The sequence below is a fragment of the Poeciliopsis prolifica genome, unplaced genomic scaffold (assembly GCF_027474105.1).
Source record: "Poeciliopsis prolifica strain line A6 unplaced genomic scaffold, Auburn_PproV2 SCAFFOLD048, whole genome shotgun sequence".
NCBI lineage: Eukaryota > Metazoa > Chordata > Actinopteri > Cyprinodontiformes > Poeciliidae > Poeciliopsis > Poeciliopsis prolifica.
In genome coordinates this window covers 3,391,238-3,417,888 of record NW_026562423.1, presented here as the reverse complement: position 1 = coordinate 3,417,888, position 26,651 = coordinate 3,391,238, and the positions used below count along the sequence as shown (strand labels likewise).

General features: G+C 40.5%; 1 protein-coding gene across 1 annotated transcript in view; it reads right to left on the bottom strand.

Annotated features, from left to right (window-relative positions):
• Positions 1-26,651, bottom strand: part of dnah9 (dynein, axonemal, heavy chain 9) — a 145,762-nt gene that overhangs the window by 62,847 nt on the left and 56,264 nt on the right. Inside the window, 12 exon segments of the mRNA XM_055057536.1 lie at positions 1,820-2,053; positions 2,317-2,478; positions 4,767-4,909; positions 8,827-8,950; positions 10,256-10,418; positions 12,001-12,197; positions 13,680-13,841; positions 20,422-20,661; positions 22,555-22,657; positions 24,011-24,176; positions 25,320-25,527; positions 25,788-25,961. Coding sequence (XP_054913511.1) covers positions 1,820-2,053; positions 2,317-2,478; positions 4,767-4,909; positions 8,827-8,950; positions 10,256-10,418; positions 12,001-12,197; positions 13,680-13,841; positions 20,422-20,661; positions 22,555-22,657; positions 24,011-24,176; positions 25,320-25,527; positions 25,788-25,961 — 2,076 coding nt within the window.

Here is a 26,651-nt window from a genome sequence, read left to right as displayed (position 1 = left end):
AGAGGATAGCAGGCCCACTATAATTAGGACTGCTTCACACTCAGACTTTGCATTCCATTATTCATATAGTCCTCTTCTGGCAAACAGTAGAGATGGTAAACATTAGAACAAATGGATCCAGGTGTGGATATTAAAGATGGAAACATTACCTTATGTAAATCATAATTTCATACAACTAATCTTGTCGTCTTCATTGCAAACAGCTTTGCAAGTCATACACAGATGTGAGATGGAAAATGCCTCACATCAACACCCCTTGATTGTTTTTTTCATATTTCATCAAATTATGACCACAAATCTAAATTCATTTTCTCAGGCTTTGACTTGATAAACCAACCCTAAATATCATCATGCAAGTGAATAAAGGCAATTATATAGTCGTGATTAGCAAGAGATGAAATAAATATAATTATATGACTATGTGGTAATTTGGATTGATGTAATTCTTTCTAATGCCAGCATCTGTAATAGTATGGAGGTCCATTAGTGCCTTATTCTGGAAAACACACTAGACAACTTTTAATTATGTTCCTGCAACAAAACAGCCATGACAGTATCTTACTAGTTTACTCAGAGGAAGCATCAAAGTAACCAGGAATATGAATGATTTTTGACAGCTGTAATTCTGTTAAAGGTTTAATCATTATTAAAACTTCTATGTTGTTGTCATACACCCGCCTCGTGTGTGAATGCCTTCTAGAGCACTCGAGCACAGCTTGCTGCTCATTTTTATTCCAAACTACAATTTAGGAACAAACTTGTAGAATGTTTCACATCTCCATATTTAAAATTAAATAAACGAGTAACTATTGTATAGTATCATATTTATTTGTATTGTTCAAATAAATTGCTTTTAGATGTTTCTTCAGAAATTTGATCTTGCAACATCAGTTCCCCACAAAAGGATTTTAGAGCCTTTGTAGTTATGCAGTACAAATCAGAAAGTGTTTCTATTGCCTTCAGCTCTGCAATGCATTCAGGCATCACTGTATCCTGATGAATGAAAAGTGCACTCTTAATCCTCTTTATTCCTGACACCAGGGTCGTAGGATGGATTGGGGGTGGAGCGCTTGGTGAGTGTGGAGGTTGCAGCAATGCAGTGGGTATTTTAAAACAACATTGCAACAGAGATTTTCAATTTGTTTTGGTGTATCATGAAAACAAAAATAATTTCCTTGAATGGCTTTAATAATGATAATTTAAAAAAAAAAGTTTTAAAAGTAATGTTGAAAAATACATCAAAAATGTTTGCGTCTGTGTTCAATGCTCGAGTTGCTAATTGGTTAGCCTGGTTGAACAAATCAATTACCATCTCAGTCTGACTTTCAACTCGAACACAGATTGAAGTTTCATTGTTAGAAGCTAATTAAACTAATGACTTAGGAATGCTGCATAATTAGCATTAATAGGAGACTAAATATTAGCAATGGCACTTGTATCACTTTATGAGAAGCATGGGCTTCCACTTGTATCAACAAACAAAGTCATGACAATGCAAATCAAGTGAAAAGCATCTAAATTTGATGAGACATTTCAAGCTCTGCTAATCCCACAGCAACTTGTTCTGCCTCCTACTGGTTAAAGTTTGTATTAAAGATGTGAAAACCTTCAGTCATTGTTCTGACTGATTCTAAAAAGACGGACTATATTCCTTCACTTCTCATGTTACTACTTATCACTTCTAATGCTACGTTCTCGGCATGCCAGCTCCTTTCTCCACTGGTCTGCATGTGTGTCAATTAAAATTATCTCTAGGTAATTAAATATCTAGTTGCAGGGATGAATTTTTAAACAGAGGTTCCATTAAAGATGCAAATACCTGAGCAGATGTGCTGCTGAGCTTCTGCAGGCCGTTTTCCAGCCTCTCCATCTTGGCAGTAAGATCTTTGCTCTTCTGGCCCAGCAGACTGCGATACAGCTTGATCTGCTCCAGGAAAGATTTGGGCGTGGTGTAGTTGTAGCGCCGCTCATTAGCCAGGTACTCCTTGGATGTTTGATTGACACTGGTGTGGACGTAAGCCATGAATCTGCTCACCGACTCCTTCACCTGGGGCTGCATGATTTAAAAGTCAGCGGTTATTTCACGCTGGAAGTAGGGGCACCGTGCAGATTGCAGCGAGGGACGGTACTTTCTCATGGCTCAGGCGTGGAATTTAATTTTGTGGCCTTCAGTCTACATTTGAAAATAATATCGCATTTGTTGCGTCACGGTGGGTGACACTCTAAATTACATTTTCAGAGGAAGAGCTTTCTTTTTTTTCTGTGGGTGACTTCCTTTGTGTGTGTACCGCGTATATTCAACCGAGTTTCTCTCACTTCGATGTTCTCCACCTCCTGCAGGAACCTGAGGCTGACTGACTCCAGCGCCTCCTGTGGCCACTCATGGAACCAGTCGATCGCCGTGCAGTTGACCACAGCCGGGAACTTCCTGCTCCGATCCCTCAGTTTACTGCCGACCGGAGAGAAGCACAGGGCGACCTGGAAGTGATGGCAGCAAACATCGCAGGTTGAACTCCGACACGCAAATAGATTGCAGTCATTGAGTCATTTACATGTACACTCACGGACAACTTACAAAAGAAAGATGCGCTCAGACTAATACGCCTTCCCGGTCAAGAGGAGTGATGGAGAACTGTGAATTAATTATCTGCAGCTCCATCATTAGGCAAATAAAGCTTCCATCAAGGATGTGGATTAAAGGGATGCATAGAGCTGTGGGATATGTCAGACTGATTTTCACTGCTGGAGACTAACAGCTGGCTTGTTGAGACACTCAGCCAGATGCTCGACAAATTCAAACTGAAGAAACAAACAAGCAGAAGGCACACCCAGAGACACTGCTGATGGTAATCACTCAGCTCAGAGGAAGAGGAGGAAAAAAAGCAGCGAATGTGGGGTTTAATTCAAGGCTTTTCTATAACATCTTAAACAAGAGTTCATCTTTAGTCTTTATATTATCTTCTTATGGCTGGAAAGGAAGAAAAAAAAGAAGTGGGGGTGCATGTTGAAAAGTTTAATCAACCCTCATGGAATATTCAGTAAACCCATTTATAAAAGTATCTGTGGGATCAGGGTGAAGTTTAATTTTAGACTAAATTATTAATCAGGAGGTGGGATTCAAAGGGCCAAGGAAAAATATTTGTTCTCTCTTTCAGCAGAAGCTCATCACACTCTCACCGTGAACCCTTTGCACTGCTGCAGTCGGGGAAACGGGATGACGACCTTGGCAACAGAAATACAGGAAGGTCTGCTACACAGATTTCTGTCTGTGGAACTGCTCTGAATATTATGCAGTTTTTATTATTACACTTATTTTATACCATGTTGTGTGCTTTTGAATATGTAATCAATTTGTATACAATCCCACAAACCACAGAGAAAAGAAATCATTTGTTGTATAACGTTATAAAACTAAATTACTATGTTGACTGAGATTTACGTTTTTTAGTGTTTTAATCAACTTGCTATTTATTATCAGAGCACAGAGCCTGCTTTACTACATTTCAAATAAAACATTTAATACAGAAAAACAACAACGAACGCTACTCACAAGTGGCATCACAAGTAGAGGGACGGTGTTATGAGCGAATGCACAGATTCTCTGAAAGTTAGTCAAACGCCTAAGTGCAGGTTAGTAGACACAGAAGATGTCTCCTTAAGGAGTTAGGAGTTACCAACACACAGCAACAGCTGATAGGGATCCATTTTGTTGGTTTGCAACACGGGTCATATTGTGAAATTTGTCAGCATGTGGAGTGTGCAGATGGCACAGTCGCCCTATGGTGGAATCAGTAGGTATGTGAGAGCACCCACACACAATTGAATCATTTACATAACCATTGCTGGTCTGTATGTATACCAAATAAGATGTGAATCATTTCTTCTGGGCATATTTGTCGCTGAGTGTGTGGCGAAGGGATTGACTGGCAATTAGTACCGAGGATCCTGCTACTCCATTTCCCTTGTTGACCCCTCAAACCCATCCCCATACACTGGGAGCAACTCATCAAAAAACTTCCCAAACCATGTTAAATTGTGGCCTAGTTTGGCAATTTATGCTCAACACCCCGTGTGACTTGCTGAAACACACCCTCAGCACATTTCATGCAATGATTGAAGCTTGCCAACATTTCTGGGAAAGTGCCCTTTCCACCCAGACAAGCAGTTTAAACAGAAATAACTAAACAGTCAGAAATCCACTCTTTAGAAGATTGCCCATGGGAATGCCTTCTTTATTTATTCACTCCCCAATCTAGAGAGGTTGGTGCTGGGGCTGGGGGATGTGGTGGTGTACGCTATAATAATGACAGGATAAGCAGCCCTCTGGAAGCTCTCCCTCCCCAAGGGGAACAAAGCGACTACACGTCGGTGAAATTATCTGCAGCTAAACGGCAGCTTTTCTGCTCATGCTGGTGATTTATAATGACGTCCGCCGCCTCCCAATGTATTCAAGTTCATCTGAAAGTGTCAGGGAAGAAAATTGTCTGGGGAGAAGCTCCCTCATAAAGCCAGATGTTTATCTAAGTTTGAGAGGTTCTTTTTTTTTATTTAGAAATGGTGAATTAGAGTGTGAGGTGGAAAGCTTCTGCGATATTAGGAAGGGATGGAGATCAAACATAGGCGAAGCTCAGCGAAAAAGATTAATGTGTACCTCTCCCCTGGAAGGGAGCCACTGAGAACGGTTGTTTCTGGATGATTACTTTAGAAATTCACAGTAGTGAAAAAAAAAAAAACAACTGAGCCTTTGTCCTATCTGTCTGCTTCACCTTGAGCTGCCTGCGAACGCGGTCGATGAAGAACTTCCAGCAGTTTTCTCTCGTATCCATCAATCCCGAGCTACGGACCTCTGGCCTCACGCTGCCAATGATGTTCTCAACCTCATCGTCTGGGAACAGGTCGGGAATCTCTCCTGGAATGAATAAAATGAATCACATTATTGCCGTGCCTGCAGACCTCTTCTTAACGTGAGCTTTAGCTGTCTGAAAACTCTGGAAAAGTTTCTTATCTTGTTGGGATCGGCGCTGACACCGAGCACAGAGACTCTTAAATCAAATCTTGCTGTGGTAATAGAGGTGGAGGCTGCAGGAGATCATGCAGAGGACTTATGCTAATACAGATATCTGCTTTAAGTCACCACTTCACTAGAGTAACTGATGAGCGCGGAATGTGCAGATGGATGTATGAGTCTATAATGAGTCAAAGAAACTTCAGCCCATGTAACCTAAGGTTTCTGAATCATTATTTAACAACATAACTCCAGCCGCTCCCCGCTGCAAGCACCTGATTGACGTTTAGGCAGAACAGACTCCTTTCAAACAGCTTTATTCATTTAGTTTTAATGCAACTAAGATCAATTTAGTTAGCCTATGATGTCATCAGAACGGTAGCTTAACCTGTTGTTATGATAAATGTATTCTTTCTGAGCACATATTTGCAGAATATGAGCTAAAGACTTCTAGGAGCACTCGAGCATCAAGTCTCTCAGGATACATTTCAACAGGGTTGGCACATCTACGCACTAAAATCTTGGATTGAGGTCTTGGCTTTCCTCCACATCCCAAAAAGGTCACCCCCTAAGCCTCCGCTGGTGTTGCTTTAGCAATATGTTGAGGGTAATTGCTCAGCTGGAAGGAAAACCTCTGTTCTGTTCTTTTTCTGGAAGACTGGGATTGCACCAGACATTGTGTTGCTTTTGCATACGTCTCATCTGACAGCGGCATTTTTTTTCCACATGCCTCTTGGTTGAATCCAAACACTCACACAAAGTTTTGTGTTAGTACTTGTTTTTTTTTTTGGTGACTATGAATGCCTAACTCTGTAAGATGCGTGGGTTGTAATGGCCCGTTGACAGATATCACCATTTCTACAGAATACTTGTCAGGTTTCATAAAGTACATCTTTGGACTCTTAGTGGCTTATTTGATTAAAGCCCCCCTCACCTTATGAGTTTAATTTCCATCTCTTTCCAGGTTTGGTGTTAAGGTAGAGTTTATTAAATCATTATTATATATATATGATCAGTCATCAGTGGTGTGTAGGTCATGTACTTATACATTTGTTATTTGAAACTTGATTTTCATTAATGCACTGATGTTGATTCTGACCGATATCGAAACGGGTGTAGATCAATTTGATATCTTTATGTACATTTTTAAATGTGTAAAACCGGTTACCTTGCTATTTAACACAGCCAAATGTACAGCAAAAACAATTCGAGCAGAAACTATCCACAAACAAACAAGTTCAATGGATGCAAGAATTGTGCAGGTAATAACATAGAAGGGGTCCAATGTTAACATGTAACCTGGTCTGTTAAGATGTTTTTGATTGAAATAGCTTTTGATTTTAGCACATGTGACCACTAAAATCAAAAACCACTAAAATGTGCAGCATTTTTTGAATGCTGCACATTCAAAAAATTATCATTTGTAGTTCTTTAAAATCCATAAAATGTTTATGGATTAAAAATATTTAATGGATTAAAATGTCCACTGCACTGTTCCAAATTATGAATAATAATTTGGAACAATGCATTTTGAGTTTTTAATTTTTCTTAAAAAAATGCTGTTCTCACAGGAAGCTTTGTTCAGTAAAATTTGATTTATACTGTAATAATTTATGACTTGAAAATTATACTGACCATCATTTGCATTGACCATTTAGGAAAATCTGAGAAAATATCACTTGCATAATAATTTGGAATAAAATATAGGTTAAAGACGTCATCTTCTGGCAAAGTGAGGGCAGCGGATGAAAGAGAGATTCTAGAGAGAGAGAACAAAGACCTGCAAGGCGAAGGCTTGTTTCCAAAAACCACAGCCTGCTGGCATGTTTACTGGCAGATGCCGGCACTGTCTGGGAATACAATGAAGGGATCTCAACATACGCAGGTTTCCAGCTTTTCAGCAGCTAAGTTTTTTCCAAACATATTTTCCATTTCCTGAAAAAATGTTGCTATATTTTCTTGAGCAGTGGTCTCCATCAGTTCATTCAAAAAGCTTGAAAGGCCAATAAAAACTGAATCAATAACAGCTTCTTTCCTCCTAAGACTCTGATCTGAAAGGCTGTTTCCCCAATTCTTAGCAACGAAGGGACAATAAGAACCACATGTAGTAACCTGCTGGTGCCTTTTCTGTTGCTGAATGAATTTGGTATCCTGCTGTGTTACGTTTGTAGTCTGTGATGTACGTAAGAGCGGTGTTAGAGTGCCAGGAGTGGTGAAAGTGACCAGAGAAAAGTCAGAGTTGGAAAATGAAGAAATGGCATACTGGACAACATGTTGTACTGCTTACTGATGTGAAAGAGCATTTCTGCGGCCTGTAAAGCTGTACATGTCTCAATAAAATGATGTGGCTCCACACTACGTTGTGGGGAGTATCTTCTTCAGAACATCTCACCGCTAAGCTCGACTTTTGAGAGAAAAACACTGTCTGTTCTCAGAGATTTTCATTACAGATTCTTATGCTTTAAAACCAGTTTTCTTTGCCCATCTGCGAGTAGAATTTGGTTGTTAGTTGTAGCCACAACCAAGTTGAATATGTGGAATTGGGGAAGTACTTCTGTCCCACAACAACAAAGTCTGGGCTATCAGACTCAGCTGTTAGTTTTCCGTATGTTTTCACTGCATGTGAAAACATGCGGTTTTCTTCCGCAGTGCAAATTCATGAATCCATCCATGAATTTTCTTACACCTTTGTCCCTAGTGCGGTTGAAGGGTTGCTGGTGCCTATGTCCAGCCAACGTTCTGGGCGAGATGCGGGGTTCACCCTGGACAGGTCGCCATGCTGTCACAGGGCAACACAGAAATAGACAAGACAAACAATCATGCACACACACTCACACCTAGGGAGAATTTAGAGAAACCAATTAACCTGACAGTCGTGGTTTTGGATTGTTGGAGGAAACCGGAGTACCCGGAGAGAACCCGCAATGTACACGGAGAACAAGCAGTGCAACAGTGCTACCAACTGCACCACTCAATGTCACTTATGTATGAGTGTTTGCTTCAATGGTTATTCTGTCTTGTCAGTCCTACAACCACACTGTGATGATATAGGGTTGTATCGAGGATGCCAATTGGCTATTAGAGACGTAATAAGTGGGTGGATGAAATAGATTGCCTAGTTCTAATTTCAAAAAAATCAGCAATAAAAATAATACCTTAAAAAACAGACATTATCGTAGTCCCACACTATGCCAGAGTTAAGGCTGAAAGTATGCATGCGGTGTCACGGTTATGAATAAGCAAAGGTTCAGTTAGTTTGATTGGTGCACATGAAACACACTTTGATCCATCTCTGGTTGAATTGTCCAAGTTTCAGGGCTTTGGATTGCACAATTTTAAAAGGCAGTGATTAAACTGGAAACATTTATTGTATTTGGAGTGAGAGATCTTTGTGAAGTGAAAGGAAGACAAGCTCTAAAATAACTCTGCATCCACTGTGTACGTCAGTGTGCTAAATTTTGACAAAGGTCACATTGGAACAAAGGCAAAGAGGTGAGGTAATGAAATTCCTGAGATTATGACTGAAAATGGTTTGCCCTTTAGAACAATTGTTTTTGCATTTTTATGTGTTCAGGAAATATTTGTCATTGTCCACGGACAATTGTATTACATTAAAATTCATATATTTCACAATAAATTCAAAATTATTACAGAACAGTAAAGACCTTGATGTATTGGACTCTTAAAACTTCAGAGCTTAAAGAGGAATCCTTGCAGTTCCTCACAATGTAATATCCATATTGTGGAGAAATGATATTTGATTTTTGTAACAATAAATAAGTAAAACATAAAAGCAGTAGTCAGAAAAGGCTTGCTGTTACCGGATGCCAACAGATCATTGACCAGAACGAGGAACTTTTCATCTGCCACTTGGCCGTCAGTCATTAGGAACACCGTACCAACATTCTTCACACCGGCTTTGATGTAGAGGGATGCCAGGTCAGTCTGGGTGGGAAGGAGAGAGGAAGAGGAAGATAAGGAGGGGTATAAATACGAGAAACTGAATCTGTTATAGTGGAACTGCCGACTGTAGATAATAAAAGGAATTCCTCGCGCCCAAAAGCATCTGACATTCTAACAACCTAATCTTTTTTGAAGTCAATAAACAGAATTTATACTCCGTGAACTTCATAATTTGCTGTATTACAATGACAAACTTCAACGCATTTACTAATTTATGATAGATCAATACGAGGTAGTGCCTAGTAGTAAAGTTTTAAAAAACTGACATGTGGTTGCAACATTTAGTTGACCTATGCATGCCATATTATTTAGTGATGTGCATAATAATCACGACATCGACCCCTTTCTACTCTAAAAGTCCTATTAGTGGACTCTATGAGTCCACCTTTTGAGTAACTTAATCTCAATAAAAATCCAGCTGTTTTTTTTCCTGACAGGTTAGGGTCAAAACATAAGAAGAAGTAAAAAGCTGGGTTGGTGTAGAAAACAATGACTCATGCTTTGAAAATCTTATTGAGCCTCATCTAAAAATACTAACTGTGACACATAAAAATATATATATATATTAACACAAGTATTAAGAAGGCGCTGTGGACGTTACTTATTCTTCTATGTCTTTTATAAGTGCTGTTTATTTCTGGAAACAATATGTAAATATGAACGAGCAAAGATTCTTGATTGACGCTGAAAAATATCCAGAAACATACGACCCACGATCCGTCAACATGAAGACAACGGCAAAATTCTGGGGACAGATTTCTCTCAAGAAACCCAGTTGAGCAGAAGCAATGCTCAGCTGATACTCTGAAATTTAAAAGATTTACACAGTGAGCATTTCATTGTATGACAAATTCATTTAGTAACGCTTTACGTTTCTAGTGGTGAGCTGTGCCACCTGTGGCATGACTAGATATCTACATGTCGCTAAAATCTACAGACGTAGCAATTTCTTGAGTTTCAGTACAATGCAGTGTGACGTGACTAAGGTCTGGTGAAGGCATCATTTGCCTGTCAAAAGATGGGCTAAAATGTGCCTCCCCCGATGCGTGTTGCTGTTCAGCTTTGCTGACATGATAGATGGACATAAATACAGGGCACTGCTGGAAAAATACATGTTAGAAAACTTAAGAGACTCCCTTTGCAGCAGGCCAGAGATCCTAAACAAAAGGCTACAGCTATATATGAATATTCTAATGCATATCTATGTGTTAGAACTGCATCAATGTCCAGACATAAATAAAGTGACAAAATAAGAAAAAAAAAGGTTGTCTGGTATCCTTTTCTGACCTTTAGGTCTGCGAGACTGTAGCTTTTTCTCAAGGTGATCTGAAAAACCTCCAGATTGGAGATGAAAGCAGCCAGTCGGGTCAGGCTCTGCTTGCCGCTGCCGCCTACTCCGACCAGCAGCGCGTTGCCCCGTGGAGACTCCAGGATTCGGTTTATTCGGCAGCTGCATGGAGAGAGCAGACATTCGGGGGAGGGAGGAATCGGCGGAAAGGAAAGGGTGAGAGAGGAGGGAATGCTGGCTGAACACGGCACCTGACTCATCCAACAAAACAAACACCGGGAGCTTCGCTTTGTGGTTGTTTTTGTCCGTTTTCATGCAGAACAACGCCAGTCTCCGTATGATCACAGTTTCCAATTAAAACTGTTATTTTTCTCTAGACCGAGCTGGCCTCCAGAACACTTCAATCTCCTAAACAGGATGTAAAAAATACTCTTGTGTATCTTCATTTTTAATAGATGGCCTGATTTCATTATGAAAGGAACGGCTTACAAACACAACTCTCATTTTAACTACTGCCATGTTTTACATGCACAGTGACAAATCTCAGTTGTTTCCACGCTACCAGTTGCGCTGACATTTAAATTTCATCTCTTCCTGATGATAGTTCAGCTGCTTTGCATTTTCTTGCATTTCCAATAATGTTTCAGCTACTTTCAGTGATTATACGTAAGATGACATTTAAACTTCTTACACACCAACTGGCACTATAGCTCAACAATTGAAGACAGATTTTAACTCCCTTCGTTTTCTTGAATTCCACTCCGTTTTCTTCATTATCTGCTTTCATTATCCAGGACTTTATTTGCTCAAACTGTTGTACTTTCCAAACACGAGTTCAGTCATTGAAAGGTGTTGACACAATGAGGTGGGAGGGTTCTCAAACTTCTCTCACAGTGGAGCAAAAGTGGTTGATTTGTAGACCAGTGCCGAGGCAGATAAAATCGGTGCATAAAATCAGCTTCACATGTTTTAACCAACCAAAATTAAGAAAATTTGGGCCGATTTATCGGCTGGAAAATTGATCAGGAAAGCCTCCAAAGTTTGCTGTCAGATTTCTAAGCGTAATGATAATACTGAAGCTAAAAAAGTAAATAATTTCAATATCAACGAGAAACAGAAAAAAGTCCCAGGTCTAAAGGAGTATCTATTCTTCCCAACGTAGAATTATTCACGCTGAGGGTTGTACATTGGAAAGTAAAGGATTGGAACTGCAGTTGTAAGTTGGCTGGGTTTCGTTGGGTGTCAGTAGAGTATTTAGCCTTCTTCGTTCAAGATAAGTGAAACTAATCTGAACTTGTTCAGTACGTGCGACTGCTCAAAAACAGATGTCGACCCGTTTCCTGCGTTCAAGAAACGTTGGCGAGCAAAAGACAGGATGAAAGGTAGCATACTGACTTCCAAACACGTCAGTATGCTACCTTTGAATGCTCAAGCTGTGATAACAGCAGGTTCCAGGACGACTTATGACTTAACTTGTTGCTTTTCAATCGGTTGGCGAAAAGTGAGCAGCTTGTTTGTGTTGTGCGATGCATAGGGCGCCTCGCTGTTTTACTTGATAAATCTTTTTACAGAATGCATGTTTTGGCATGTCATCAGTTAGACGATCAATTTGACTCCTAAATCTACATCAATAACAAGAGATGTAGATTTAGTTTATATTTATGCTGCATACTGATTGCTGCCTGGTTTTAACGCTGAATCTTAAAACACCGTAAAGACAAGAAACATTTGTTCCTGTACTCACATGTGAGCCATGGCATCTTCAAACAGCACCAGGTTCAGGGTAGCGTTGACCTCATTGTAGCTGTCCAGAACATCCAGCAGGATTTTACTGAGGCTGCTCCAGGACTCCACTGACATGTACCTGGGCTCCCCTGGCCCGCGGGCAAAGTGGCAGTACAGGTTCAACTCCCGGGTCCGCTGCAGCTCCTCCTCCACATCCTCAGGGGAAGATTCATAGACACGCACACACACACCAGTGGTAAACAGGGAGGGGAACACAGTTCGCTTGCCAGCAGAACATTGCTGTTAGGCCTAAACAGTGCGGACAGGGACACGGCTAAATGTCTTTGCTGCGCAGAGCCTGACCCAGTTAATTCTCATCCATGCCGGCACCAAAATTTTTTGCCGTGTATTTTGTCTGTTAAGGAAGGACGTATGTGAGAAGAAAAATATTCATTGAACTCATTTCTGAGAGACGAGCTGCTCTGAAAAACTTGACTGCTGACAGGAATCTGTTGATTTTCAACTTGATTGAATCTAACTGGTCAGAAACTCGGAAATCTGCTTTTTTTTCTTCTCAGTGAAGCACAAAGTAACGACATGCGGAACCCCACAGCTGTAAGAAGCTATCAAAAGGAAACTATTTTCAATTAAAAGGAAAGAAAGCTAAATAAAAAAAGAAGAGTGAGAGAGGAAGATTTTCAGCAGATAACAGGAAGATTGAAGACACCCCAGCAAAGTTGCTCTGTTTGATCCCTTTAAGAAGTCAACTTCTGTCAAAGAACGAGGTCGAGTTGGAAACGTTGACAGCCTCTTGGCAAACGCAGAGTTAAATTAAGGATATAAATTCTCTTATCAACACACACAGAGATTGATGTTTCAGTACTGCTAGCTAACAAGATCCTGAAGACAGTTAAAAATGTGACCTATAATCATTTTGAGATTTTTGTCATACAAGTAAAAACCTATGGCGCTACTTCTGCTGCTCATATAGTTTACAGCTTCCTGCAGGAAGAGTGAAAGAATATTTAGAATTTGGTTCTTGGATCTTATATTTCATAATTTACCAAAACTTGTAATGGACGGTGAAAGCTTTACAAAAACCTGAAAACTGTAAATTATTGGAAACAAAACTTTCAAAATTACTTCCTCTATCATAGAACCTGCAGCAATTATCCTGTTGTTGCTAAAGGCCTCACATGGACGTGAGTCCAAGAAAATCAATGATTTGGTATTGGACAGAAAAAAATTCTACGGATTTTTGTGGAAGTAGAGGGAAGTTGTAAGTTTGGATTTTATGCAAGGAGTTGATAACATAATGTTGCACGGTCTCTTTTCTTATTTGTCTGTGAGTGTTTGCGCATGTTTTTCAGGTTCTTCTCAGTGGCATGACACAGGGCAGGAAAGGGTACGGAGGAAGCAGTGGAGAGGAAACCATTAAAATGTTTTCCAATTCGCTGGCCTGGCAGTGCAGACCCTGACAGCCGGACCCCGTACCACACTGATTAATATTCTCCCCTAAGTCTCTGCAGGCTGTACGCTCGCTCTTCCCCGAAAAATCTTCTTTTTTTTTTTTTTCCCCCCTCCTCCTCGCCGTGTTGGCCACTGATGTCCAAGTCCAGATACAGAACAGGCAGCCTAATGATTCACTCCCCGCTCTGGTCTGCCCCCACTGAACTCTAGAATAAAAAAAACTCTCACCTCGTAGAACTTTTTCAGTGTGTCCGTCTGTAGCTTATCAAAGGCCTGGATGTCCTGCTCCTCCACCAGCTTGTCCCTATAGACCCGGCTGGACTCATGCAGGTAGATTTTCAGCAGGTCCGCTGGGCTTTTCATGCACTTGCCGGTACTGAAGAGAATGCCCTGAGCAGAAAAAGCAGGAAAGGAGAAGGGCTTTGGGTTTTATTTCAGAGGCTGATTTGGTCCATTTACAGCAGAACAAGGGGGGAAACAGAGCAAAGCGACTGTGGGTAAATCACTAGATGCTCTGAGTGGGCCGGCTGCTGGGAGGTGTGACAGGGGAACTCGGTGAAATAATAGCTGCACTTTTCTTCCATCCAATTGTTAAAGTATTGTATTGTAAAGTGGGCCAGGTTCAGTGGGCAGGGAGAATTATCTGATTTAAATTAAAAAAAAACCTGGATCACACAGAAGGACTTTCCTAAACAGGCAAAGCTAAGCTCTGTGAGTGAGCTCACAGAGAGCTAATGTACTTTACTTTGTAGTGGTGCCTCTCCCCAGTCTGTTCCTGCACCCTGCCAGTCAGCTGGCTGGCAGAAACAGAAGTTGGGCTCTTCAGAAATAAGTTGGGTCTCAAAAACCAGACATTTATGGTGTATAAGCTGAAGAATAAAGGAGTGTCACCAATCGTTTTTATTAATGTAATGATTTACCATTACGATTGGCAAGTTCGGAGTGGCATTTCTAATGAAGATGCAGTATGTAACAGTTTTAAACAATCTGTTTTTTACCCATGAAGCTCCCTGCGATTCTACAGAAATACATCACTAGATCAAAAACTGAATGCTAAGGTTAGTTAGATGACGGCAGATAAACAGCTTTTCTGTAGCGGTAAGTTGTTTCTCCATCATTAGCACATTTAGCAACGCGTACACAAGCTTGATTTTTTGCGTAAAGGCCTTCCTGTTGCCTCTGATTGGTTATTTCTGACTGGGAGTGGAGGATTTTTGCAGATGACAATAGCTGCATCAGAAGAAGGCAGAGAGTTTTTTTTTTCCACAAATTGTGTGTTTTCTGTTATACTTTCATGACATAATGATAATTTGAACAAATATGTATGAAACATGTTCATGAAAGCTACATGCTGCAGCTGGGAGCCGGCTTTTACTGGATAACTACCTTAGCCAATTACCTGAATAAAAAAAAGAGCAAATATGGATAATATTCTGTGCAGTAAATAAGAAAAAATATGACTTTTATCCATTTCTTCTTTTTTTTTTGATTGGATTTAATGTTTCAAATTTAACATATTAAATACATGCCATATTACCATAAAAGCTGGTTCCAGGCACTCAAGTCAAGCTGTGCTGCTACTCAGCAGATGATCTACAGAACATTTCAATACCTCGCCATTATGGGCGGTTTATTTAAGCTGCGAGCTTCCCACATCATTCTGAATGTTGCCACTTCCTGCTGTTTTACTGCTTTTCAGCCCCTTTAATCATCCTGGTTCCCAACCAGGAGCTGCAAGTTCAGAGACTCTCCTTATTCCCTGGCAGTCGAAGGAGAAATGTTCAGGGTGAAGAAAATTATTAGTCCATGATACTTGGAGCAACACAGACATGGAGGAGCCTGAATGCCTCACCAAACCGAGCAAAATATTTTGGTGAAATCTAATAAAATGATAGAAAACGCTGAATGATTGCATCAAGAATCATTTTCCACTATAAATTTGAAAAGCTTATGTCCACCTGATCCTTGCAGTGAGTCATTGTGCCACAGTTTGCACAATTTCAGCAGGTTGAAGGTTCGATTCTCCGCCCTCAGCAAGGAACCATAAAATGGCGAGGCAAATTTACTTTTGTCTGCCGTCAGTATTTGATGCTGGCAGAAACAACACTTCTTTCTCCTATTTAACAAAAAACGTAAAAAATAAAAATGTTAACAATGAGGAGATGTCAAAACAAATCTAACAAGAAAAATGGCGCTCTTTAGGGAATTCAAATCTACTTGAGCCCAGTCTATCCAGCGATGCTTTAGTTTGGAGGAAAATGTTGATCCGACTGGCTGATGGCCGAACCGCACGCAACGGATTGGTTCTTGACCCTGTTTTACATTTTCTTCTTCCTTAGAACGAGTCACGAGGCAAAACGAGTGTTCAGTGTGTGATCGGTGATAAGTGTGCCCGTGGTGGAGGACAGTGTGACGTGTCTGATTTCCCACAGAGGCGTGGATGATGCATTCAGGCAGAACCACAGGGTATGTGCATCCTATAATAGGTGCTGCATCGGCTGAGGGAGAGGACAGAGAGGCGCTCTGTGTACCGTCACCCAGGAGATGCAGCCAAGCAGATGTGTTGCGTCTCCCGCCCCAGATCCTATTCTCATCAACAGAATCATCACTGGAGGTGAAGCCAGCTGAACCTGATCTGCCTACGGATACTGCTGAACGTGACAATTGGCTGCTAAATCCACTGTGTAATTGTGCAGATGGGAGATGTGGCGTGCGTGTGGGCGTATGGACGTGTGCGCGAGGATTTTAAGCAGACACTCTAAGATGTATGAAAGCAGAGAATCTCTAAACTTTGCACAGATCTGCTCCGTTCTACTTCATTTCAGTGTTTATTTGTATCGATCTTGACACCCAGCGCAAGTACAGCTGACGAAAACAAAACACCATATGGGTCTATACAGTGACTTGCCAAAGTAGTCATCCGCTCAAAAACTTTTCCATATTTTCTCACAAACTTCCATGTTTTCTTTTTTTGCGGCAGGCCAGCACAAAGCAGAACATTTAGTGGAAGAAAAATGATCCACTTTCCACAGAAATAACTGATCGTAAACAGCATCTATTGGACTTTCTTACGACTTTATTCATTTGACGACTAAAATCTCTTTGGTCCTCCACTTCATCCATTAAGCCTCTCTTTTCAGCTCGTCTGGAATTTGGGGTTGTATTTCTGGTAATATTTGAACTTTTGAAATGCTAATCAGCTGCTCAGTTCCAGTTGTAAAAACTATACCTTGTTGCCTCGGTTATGCATCATAATGCTACAAAAGTAAAATAAGTAAGAGCAAAAATCCTTCCAGCTGCACAGCAATCAAAACCAGAGGGAATACTTGTCCAAATATGCAACGCTAAACCTAAATACACAATGACCAAAAGTCATGATTGTGGCGTTAATGAAGATGCTAATTTATCTTTGTTGAAAGACAAAGATAAATTTTTCCTCTACATTTCAGTGATGCATTACTCTGCGTTGTTCTATCACATAAAATCCCAATAGAATACTATAAACTTTGACTTCAAGGAGTGGGATTGCTTTTGCAAGACACTGCAATTCTCTGGAGCGCCGATACTTTTAACCTTTAGCTATTTGCCAGATAAAGATATAGCAAAGCGCCTCACAAACCAAGAGGAGAAAGAACTTTGCTCCCCCCACTACATCCCGCTGACTTTGGCCGACTATCTCACAGAATCTTCCCCCGACATCTTCCCACTCCGTTCAACTCAGAGGAGAGGGATTAGAGCTCTGGGTGTCGACATGCATCTTCCGTACAGGGCTGTCTGTTTCCATGGACTCGCTCTCCTCTATGCCTGACAGCTGCTCTGAGCCCCAAACAACTGACAAATGCACCCAGCTGACTCTCCACTGAAAATCATACAGACATATAGAGCAGTCAGTACAGTTTGGTGCCGGTCTCATTGCACCACAAGTCTCATGTACTCTCTTCTGATTCTGTCTCCATCTGCTTTCAACCGCCCCGCTCGCCCCCCCCTGCAGCTCTCAAGCGTCAAGGAGCTCGTTTAGGTTGACGTGGAGAAGACAGGCCGGTGGATATGCCCGTCGGTCATTACAGTTAACGAACATTGGCAAACGGAGCTACTCGACAACATTCCCTGTAGATCTCCAAACTGTTTGTCTCGGCCTGTTAGAAGAATTTAGTTGCTGCTCGTCACTCACAACATGCCCACTTATAAGCTGACCTTATTGATCAACTTGAAAGCTCAAAGCGAGTTGAGTTTCAAAGGAGAGATTATGACAAAAAAAAAAAATGCACTGAGGATAAAAAAAAAAAAAAGCGCTTAGTGGTGAAAGAAGAAAAATGGCTAGGAATAGCTCATGCTCACTTCTTCACTAAACTGGAAAAGAAAAAGGTGAGTTAATTTGGGAACGATACCCTAAAGACTCGTTCTTGATTCTCAACTGGACCTTCATCTTTTTTTTGTCACATTTGTAAACACCTTTACTCAGACTAGTGCAAGCTCATGCAGAGTCTTTGTGCCCAGCTTTCTGGCTCATTAGGGTTCATCATAATGAGACACTTTCTGTTGGCTGCATCCCAGAGTTCCAAAAGTTATTTTAAAAAAACACACACACACACACAAAAACACAAAGAATCACATAAAGTCTCCCCAATTATTTCAGCTGAGGCAAACTTCTCAAACGTCCAGCTAGAAAACACGGACTGACAACCGTTTAGGCCTGCGGCTCAGAATTAGAGGAAGTGTTTGTACTGTCACAACAAACCCAACAAACCCTTCCCCACATCTGTAGGTGCAGAAAAGCAGAGACTTGATTGGAGTATTTCGACTGAGGCGCAGGCGCATGGTGTGAGGCAGCTCACCTCTTCCCACCTGTCCTGAGGTGTTGCAGCCGCGGCTCGAGTACGCAAGGAAGAAAAACTTCAAACGAGCAAATGGGAGTGCTTTTTAATCTAGCTCTCTTTACATATTTCTATAGGTGGACTGGTCCAACCAGACAGTTTTGACGCAGTTTCTTCAGCACTGAAATCTGTTCTGGTCAATTAAAGAAAACACAAAGACTTTGTCGAACTGGTCTGAGTGGCGTCTTCAAACACTGGTTTCAAAGTCTTCACGTAAAATCGCATCTGTTTGAAGCCAGTGATGTGTGTGATCAAGGCTCTTGGAACTAAGCCCTGAGGTTTTCAGGGCGTGAGCTGCTGAATGGCAAAGCAGGCTTTCCCCTTTAAATCCACATGCTTCAAACCGGCAACAAATGCCTCCGATTGGTTGATACCAAGAGATCGTTGGAGGGTTTAACAATGTCTTACAACGTTTTAATGACTGATAACTGGCATAAACAATCACATTAAGAAGTAATGTGCACTGTCATAATGAAACCCTATAGGTTTCCAGACCCTGGAGCAAATTTCAATATTGAACAAAGGAGACCTTAGAAACTAAAAAAACTGCTTTCAGCTTATTATTTAATTTATTGTGAGAACATTCAAATCAACCTGGTCCTGTCTGAAGAAGCAGACAGGTTGAAAAATCAACTCCTTTCTAAACACAACTCGCATGTTATAACCACTAATGACTCTTTTTTTTTTATCACTATGAAGGATTTTTTAACCTCAGCAGCTTATTGAAATTCATGTCCCAGCATCTTCAGTCAATGTAAGTCACACTAAAAAGCTTGACCCATAAATAGAACAAACGATAGCGGTAACGGTAACGAGTGCCAGATCATAAACGTACATCATCCTCAAGGCATTTCTATAAAAAGCTAAATTTCCATCGATTACAGCAAGTCGTCCAGGTCATAAGACAGCGGAGGAGGCCCAGATCATCACACCACCACCATCATGTTCGACTGTCTGAATGATCTCATTGTAATAAAGGTTGTGTTAAATGGTTGAGATGACATCGTTTTATCAAGTCCAAAGATTCCAAAGCGCTTCACACCAAAATCATTCATGCACACGTTCACACGCTGATGATGGTAAACTACATCCATCTAGCAGAAGTGAGGCTGTCACACAATCAGCATCACAGGCAAGGCGGGTGTAGTGTCTTGGTGAAGGACAACAATTTGGTGTTTTCAATCTCTGACCGAGCAGTTACCATACGATGGAGGTTTTAATTTATTTAATTGACTGCAAAATCTCCTATGAGGTTGTGATTGTTTTTCTCAAAGTTGTAGCGACACCCACCCATGCGTACTTAACACTATTGCGAGGTGTGAGATACAGTTTTGATTCTTGTGTGAGGTTTTGCCAGCTAAACTTACAGAAACATTTACGATCAAAGTGATATTGTGGTATTAGCTAATTACGATGTTATAAGTTTATTGTGCCTGTTAATAAATTTTAGTAGAAGCTGGACATTACCAGAGAGGTGCAAACACACAGAAGCTGCACTTTTAGGAGCGAAAGGAAAGTGTGTAAAATCTTATGAGAGTAGAATAAGAACACCTATATATGCTCTGTATAATGAAAACAGTGAGAACTGTGGGCTCCATCTGTAAACTCCTGGAAAGAATAATGAAAATTTAAGTTCCTATAGCTGAGTGGCTCAAAGCATTAATTATACAACAGAGTGCGTTAAATGAAAGAGCCTGCCCTCCATTAAAACCGTGGAGGATTTTGACAGAAATATTGCCCCGAAAGCCTCTCCCTTGATAGCGTTAACACTCTGATATTATATTCATTTAAATACATTTATGCACCCATGGAAAAGCAAATCCATTGTATTCTCTGTTCCACTTATTTCAGACTCATTTCCAGCTTTCAGTGCTGCCTCTTAAATCAATAATCATTTAGCGAGAAATTAGTGACAGAAGCCCAGGGAAGCAGAGCTGCAGAAGAAGAAAGAATTCAGGTAAAATATGGATACCCTTGTCTGAAAAGGAGGTGTGGGTGGTGTTGGCGAAAAGAAGCCAACTTTAAGGAGGCAACTTTCGACTTCTCCTCCAGGGAAGATTAACCCGAGGTCAACCTTCCCTGCTGCATTTGGTCACCTGGAATATGTTGGAGAGGTCCCGCAGGTTGAAGACGTAGTGGAACTTGACTGCCGTGGGGAGGAAGGTGGAGGAGACGCGTTGATGGAGGGCCAGGGCCAACTTGACCAGGGTGGAGCTGCTCTTCTGCAGGGTCGAGCTAAACCCTTCTCCTCTCAGATGCTGAGACAAGATGGAGCTGTAGATGGTGCTCAGGGCTTCTGCTCTGGGAAAGGACAGGGCGAAGACGCAGAAGTGCCGCTGCAGAAAGAGACGGAGAGTCAACAAGATAAACCTGCTCCATGCTAATGACACCGAGGCTAAAACCGCACCAGAACAGAGTTTGACTTATTAAAGCTCTTTTTGTGCAACTTTCTTTTGACAGTAAAAAGTTATTCATGTGTTGTAAAAATGTGTAGTGCAACTTTCTACATGCCAATAAATCTGAATGCATCTGAAAGCAGAGTGTGTGACTTCAGCTGCATTTTATAAATTCCCTGCAGCATCACATGTGTTACTTTGCTGACACAAAAAAAGCAGACTTTAAAGAGCCCTTCAAGTCCAAAACATGTTCCCATCCCCTGCAGATGAATGGATAACTTCCTCTAACGGCAGAGTGGTTACATAAGCCTATATGTGGAAAGTTTTCAAAACACAGAAGCAGCGTATATCCAATTCAAGACCTTATTACCCTAATGCATAAAGAAAAAAAGATAAATAGAGGAAAGAACACTCTTGTGTTATTATGTGGTTTTAACAGTCAGGACATGGGTGACTGAATCTTGCTTTTCACACTAATTTCAATGCGTCTTTTAATTTAAACAAAGCTAAAATGGAAAAGCGGTGAGAAAAAGGAACAGCGGCATCAATAGTTTAATGCACCTTTAGCAAACATGACTTGAAATAAGCTTTGTTTTCTGTGAAGGAATTTGGGGACGCTGCTCTTTCCCACCATTTTTCTGTTCCCGCCACAACCTTAAAATGCACTCATGAACCGAGTGCATAATATTCTGTTCTTGCACAGGATGGAAAAAACAAAACATTCTTCTTCTTTGTTATTCAGAGGAGAACAAGTGTGAGTCTGAGGAGAGCCTATAGTCTCTGCAGCTAAACATTCCACATGTGTGCCTGTTCTTTGCCGTCTGCCTGCTTTGTCACCTTTCCACCCCAACCTTGTTCCTGTCATTTTGTTCAGGAAAGTTGCTTTGATGTGTGACACCATCAGAAAGAAGCAAGGCTCACTGGAATGCATCCAGCATGCTCTATCACACATATTCCTCTCTTAATGTCTCCTACCATTTGTTCATGTCTACAACAAATCTTTCTCTTTACAACATCCAGTCTCATACCTCTTACTCTACACACAGGGGAGGCCAACAACATAAATCTTTTGTTTGGTGGCATTAACATTTATTTCAAAACTTTAAATTTTTTAAGTTACACTAATACGAAAACTAAATATTTGGAGTGATTTTCCTCCTATATTTTTTCCAGCACACTCAGTATTAAAAAGTAGCTAATCCCCAAATCAACTGTTTTATTTTTTGTTTTTTTTTCCAAATAAGCTATATAATTTGGACCCTAAAGCTGCAGTAGATAGCTCATATAAAAATATGTTGTTTTTTTTTACATATTTGTTAAAACTGTCTATGTCCTTACACTATAACAAAAGGCAGATAATGTGTGATAATCTCATCTCACAAAAATTATACAGCTCCAGGTAAAAAACAACCAATCAGAGACAGGAGGATGGGCTTAGCACTGTTAATCAGGACTATATATACCATTTTCATTCAACTGTTTCCCAGAGGATCATTTTTCTTTTTCTGAACATTATCTATGAACCTGTGAAATGGAGGATTTCTCATCAAGTCTGCATTGATGTTCATTCGGAGTTACAATAATGTAGATTTAGTATGCACATGTATCCTACTGCATGCTTTTATTGAATTTACAAAGCTGTAAATTAATAATAATATTAATTCTTCTACAATTTATAATGGCATCATTTTGTTCTGAGCTATTTACAGTTTTGCCATGTCTACCACAATGCATGTGCAAGCAGAAAAGGAGCATATGTCCCCCCCTGCCACTTCATTGTGTAACCAGTGGTACGCCATGTTCTGGGAAAATGTCCTGAATGTGTTAGTCTACCTGCAGCCTGGGATTAATGGTGAAGCTGCCAGCCGTGGGGTTCATGCAGGAAACGTATTGAACGTTGTGTATTTCTTTCAAAAGCAGTTTATTACGGTCATACCTGCAGAACACACACAGGGAGAAAAGAAAAAAAATTATTATTCCACTGCTTTGCAGGAACATAAACACCAACGTCGGCCAGCGGTCACACACAGACTTCTCCCCCTGTGCCTCTTCCTGATACGGATGCCTCGGCTCCCGCTTAAGCTGGCGTGTCTCGGAAGCAACCTCCTTCCTCTCAATTTCATACCTGAAGTCCTCCAAGCATATCTCTAATGGGCTGACCGTGTCTAATCCAGTCAGCCAGTGTCTGACGCAGTGGAACCATGTTCAGAATGGCCTCACTGTGTCAGAGAGATGAGCAACAAAATCCTTTTTACGGGGAATCACACAGGCCAGCTTTCACGTATAACTTCTGATACTCATAAAAGTTGCAGAATATGCATACTGATGCAGGGAGCTCTGAATACTGAAAGGGGGACAATTTCACAAGTACTAAAAAGCTAGCTAGCTGTGAGAAATAAAAGAAAATCATTTTTTTCTAATATAAAATGCCTTTGTATTCCATTAACATTTTGTTAAAACAGAAAATACTAAATTATTATTATTATTATTATTATTAGTGACATCTATAGGTCTGGGTGATATGGCTGAAAAATTCTCCACAATACAATCGTTTCATATTAGTTGATATCAGTAATAAAAAAATGTCAAACTGGTCATGAAATGTGCTGATTTGGACTTTTTTTGTAGCCGCATGACTTGGACTGTTTGATCATGAACTCCGCTGCAGAGTAAATTTTAATTCGAGTAACACTTTATTTGAAGGGGTGTGCATAAGACTGACATAATAGGGTCAGCTGAGATGGGTCCAGAGCATCAAAAACAGATGTAATTGTCCTTCCCTTAAAATTGTTACTAATAATTCAACACATGAATATTATCATGTTTGTGACATAATACTGCCACAAAATATTTTATGAACATGAAGGAGTCTTCATGAATGTTTGACTGTTGTCCCGAAATGTCATTTGGTAACTGATGACTCTGAATACAAAGTTGACACATTTAAGGGACTTTAAATGCAACTTGTGGTGCAACTTTGTATTAAAAGTGTCATTATTTACCAAACGACACTTTATGACAACTGAATTATGTCGATCTTATGAACACCCCTTCAAATAAAGAGCTACCAGAATTTGTTTAGCATTTATTTACACTTCAGGTAAACAATTCTAAAATCAGATGAATGCCACTTATAATTTCTGTTTATTGATGCAAAAGGCCCAACAATTAACTGAAGATACACTTTCTTTTTACCGTGACATTTACCTGATTAAATATCTTTTTCAAAGATTAGTGCGTACTTGAGCTTGCCTATGCGTGTGATGAATTGCAAATGACTTGGTCTTACCAATGCTTGTAGTCCATGTGTTGGCGGATGAGTGTGTGAGGTTGCACCGTGCCATATGCATCTACCTCAGGCATATTCATGTCATCTATGAAGTAGATCAGTCTTCTGCTGCCAGGAGGGCCGTAGTTGCGCCCTGCTTTTTTCTCTAGGGGCTTCTCCAGCACAGCTGCGTGGTAGATCAAGACTTTACAGAATGCCCTTCTCCTTTTTGTCTATTGGCTTTACCTTTTATGGCGTCTCAAACATGATTCACACACATTAAACAGTGCACACTTCAGATAAATAATATATGTGGGGAAGATCAAATGATTAAAAAAAGGAAAATTGTTTTATACTCTAGCTTTTCAACTAAAACCAGATCAGATGTAGTTTTAGATGTTCTGCTATTGATAGCAACACATGTGATGATACACTTCTCTGAGCATTAAACAGTAACTAAGGCATTAAAAGTCACAGCTGTTCTGGTTCAAAATCAACACAACACTTTTAACTGTTTTTGGAAAAAAATATGATGTAACAGGATCAATAGCTGTGATTTATGAGTGTTGCTTGCTATTGAATTATCCTTGGTTTTGTTCTGATTCTGCATTCTGTTCCTTTTATTTTACTATTATTTACTTCCATGTATTTGCATCTTCTTTGCTTTGATTTTTTTTTAACTGAAATTGTTTTTCGTTGTTCAGCCCCAGTTACTTGCCCTCCTGCTTTTGTTATCTGCACATTGTTCACTCTCCGATTACCCCTGTCAGTTCATAGGCTCTTTTGTTGCATTTGTTCATTATCTGCTTGTTGTTTGCATTTGTTAGTCTTCTTCATGCCATGTTAAGCTCCGTTTCCTGACTGATTTTCAATTTAGCATATTTCCAGATCAACCATCACAGCAAACAAACCCAGCCAGAGATTTGCATAAACTCATCAGGGACATGAATATTGTTTTTTGCTAATTTGCCTCATAAGTATTTAGTTTAAGCATTAACCCAGGGTGAAATGATTACATACATACGACAAAAGTTTGAATTGATTGTGGCTTTTCTCTAATCTCTGCAGTCTCAAATATACACTTCCACCACTGATAACATTCAGATATTAGTTCCTTAGCAAGCTGCACCTCAATCATGCTTTTTCAAGCCATCATCATGAGTATGGCATGATGTTTTTAAGCATAGAACACAACATTTCAATCCAGTCGAGGTAAAAGCTTTTGGAAAGCATCTAGATGTTGGTTTGACCCGATTTTAAATAATTCAGTTTGTTACCCTTTCAACTATATGCAACTAACTGGAAGCAAAACAGACCCACTTACACCTACCTTGCAGCATAGCAGACGTGGTGTAATAGTTAAATGGGACGTTTCTGAACATGTATTTCTCAGCATCCAATGACTCAAGTTTATCCCCGATTAGGAGAGACTTCCCAGTGCCGGCATTCCCGACCACCATGACTGGCCTGCGGTGCTCCAGGAGGCGGTCCACAAAGTAACGCACTCGGACCGTCTCAGCGGTGTGAACCAGACATGCCTGCAGACAGGAGGAATTCAGAACTGTTATTAGTGGTTCCTTTACCAAGTTATTGTTTTGGTAGGCTACAACAGCTATGAGTGTACAAAATGAGGTGAAAGTGAAAGTTGCATTCAATAAAAGTTAAGAGGGACATTTGGTGGTCTGCAGCTTGTGATAAGCAACATATTTAGTAAGAATTATCCATTCAGTCTGGGAAAAAGAAAAAAACAAGGACATACGCCCAGAGTCTAGACAGAGCTGCCTGGTTTAAGATTTACCTGAAGAGGTATATCTGGATCCATCTCAAACTTGGTGACCATCTTGGACCACAGTTCGAATTTTTTGCTCTCTGGGTCGATGTAGTAATCGAACACGGTGCCCTGCGATGGGAACTTGATGGTTTTGAACTCAGCAACCCACCACTTGCTGAACTCCACTCTGTAGTCGACCAGCTGCACTCACACAGAGAGACACAGAGGGGAGGCAATGCGGTCAATATTGTAAAATGACTTCCTCTCTGCTTTTTCTCCTCCATACAGCAGCTATGGATCCGTGCATTTGATTTACACTGGTGTGAACACAAACCAAAGGATGAATAAATGGCCCCAATGCATAAATGGAGTTGGAGCAGCTGAAGGGTAGAAAATGAGAGATGGCAGACCCATCTATCCATCCATGTGATTCGGCCAGTGAAGAAGTCTCATCACCTGCTGGCTGGCAGTTCCCTGCCTTCCCCTCTTTCTTCCCAACCCTTGATACCTGTCTCCTCCATTCACCACTGCCTCTCCAGTCAATAAAACCACTTAGCATTTAAATGCATCTGTGATGGGAAAATAAAGTGGAGTACATTTGTACCGAGGGGAAAGCAGTTTTATCCCATAACTTAGATGGACACACTTACTGTACCGAACTAACTGGATTGCTAAGCAACTGCTTGCCATGGCTCTCCTGCTGATTTAAATTCAGTCAGCCTGTGTGTTTCTGAGTGGGAACGCAGTCCATTTCATTTTCAGATGGAGATCTCTGCCTTCATGGAAAAACTACTATTCCTTCAAAAGAAAATAACATTCAAATGACTTTTCATCAATAGAGACAATGTTGAGTTCCATAAAAGCCAAAGAGGCTTACATAATATTCTAGAA